Here is a 1,746-nt window from a genome sequence, read left to right as displayed (position 1 = left end):
AGGAGAGAAGGAAGTTAGTCTGACTGGCTTTCTGTCCTGCACCATTGATTCAATGGAGATTGGAGGGAAGGAACTGGAAGACTGGGGGTGAGGGTGGGCCATGGGGCAAAGGAGGGAAAGGTAGACAACTAATGCATTTCATTTATAACAAGTAATAGAAATCAAAGACTTAAAGGAGATTGAAGACCAATCAGAATAATTTGGCAAATTTAATTCTTAGGAAGATCAAAGTTCCCTCCAAACCTAATTTGATGTTTTATTACTAAGAGCGAAGACCAGTATGGTACAGTAGTACTCCAGAGGAATTAAAGGAAGATCCTCAGGGCTGCTTTACTCACATTCATTTTATGAATGGATGTCTCCCCTACCTGCTACCATAACATGGTTCCTTATTAAGTTTGAAAAGTGCCTGAAAGTTTGGGCACCAGAATGACACCCCAACAACATGTGTCTAAACTGCAACTTCAGGTTAATATGACTAAAGCAGTTACATTGTGAGAAGTGCTGAAGGTATGTGATGTCTTTCCCCGCACGGAGGTGGCCTTGGTTCTTCACCAGATGGTGTAGCCACCATCTGAGCCACCCATGAAGAAGTTTCCCTTCCGCTGAGTTACGAGGACATTGGCTCCCTGCACGACTGCAAGCTGAGCGGCGTTGGGAGGGCATCCAGGGGGTGGAGGAGGAATGTTGCCAGCAGTAGCCCCAGCTCCAAATCTGGCACCTGCATCATACCCTCCTTCCACCAGCATGGCTGAATCAGGCGGATAGATTGGACCAACTGGATAATAAGCCATAGGGATTATGGAACCTAAAGGTCCAACAGCCACAGACTGGGTCATGGGAAGATACAGTGAGGCGCCAGGAAATGCAGCAGACATGGTGGGGACTGTGGCGGCCCCGGGGTGCATGAAGCTTGGATGATAGAGCTCGGAGTAGGCAGGTGGAGCATCAGTATAGGGTGGAGCCTGAGGAAGATGCAAGGTCTGAGGGTACACGGGATTCCCAGGAGGCTGCACAGGCTAGGTTGGCTGCGTTGGATATTGACCTTTGCTGTTCATGGTGGCTGCTGGTCCCGTTTGGCTCGGCGTCGCGGACGGTTATTTTTTTCGTCCTCTTCCTGTTCGTAGTCATTTCCATGTCACGTGACGATTCGTCCTCCCAGTGTAATTTTTTTTTTAAAGATTTTTTCTTTGTTTATTTTAGAGAGAGAGAGACAGAGAGACAGAGAGAGGGTGGGGGGAGGGGCGGAGATAGAACCTCAAGCAGACACTGCACTGAGTGCGGAGCCCAACGTGGGGCTCAATCTCAGGATCCTGAGATCCTGACCTGAGTTGAAATCAAGAGTCAGATGCTAGACCAGCTGAGTCACCCAGGCATCCTTATTCCAATGTAATTATTAATCCTGTTCCTTCTTATTCTCAAGAATCCCGGTTTGTGCAATACATTACAGGGTGATGTATTGTAAGACTAGATTTGGTCAACTGGAGAGGTGTGATATTGTTTATAATAAAAAATATATATTGGTCTCCCACCCTATTTCTGGCACAGAGCTCCTAAAACATTTGGAATTTCCTGAGTGGTAAGAGTGATAAAGATGTCTTGATATTCTCTTACAAACCCCTTTTAGGCATACCTGAGTTTACATCGATAAAGTAATTTTGGAGAGCAGCTAAGGATGGGTCTGTTTGCTAGGGGAATCCCCAGGTACTTAGGGGTTTGGAACTTTCAGTTCCCTCTCCTCCCTGA

General features: G+C 46.8%; 1 protein-coding gene across 1 annotated transcript; it reads right to left on the bottom strand.

Annotated features, from left to right (window-relative positions):
* Positions 1–551: 551 nt before the first annotated feature.
* On the bottom strand, positions 552–1,153 carry LOC116854344 (DAZ-associated protein 2-like). The gene is given in 1 exon segment (XM_032836126.1): positions 552–1,153. A coding segment is annotated over 1 exon segment (507 nt). The 5' UTR covers positions 1,059–1,153.
* Positions 1,154–1,746: the final 593 nt, after the last annotated feature.

This window comes from Lontra canadensis, unplaced genomic scaffold, assembly GCF_010015895.1.
Source record: "Lontra canadensis isolate GAN:19392208 unplaced genomic scaffold, GSC_riverotter_1.0 scaffold90, whole genome shotgun sequence".
NCBI classification, from domain to species: Eukaryota; Metazoa; Chordata; class Mammalia; order Carnivora; family Mustelidae; genus Lontra; species Lontra canadensis.
Note: the sequence above shows the minus strand (reverse complement) of the source record. Positions and strands in the feature narration are given on the sequence as shown.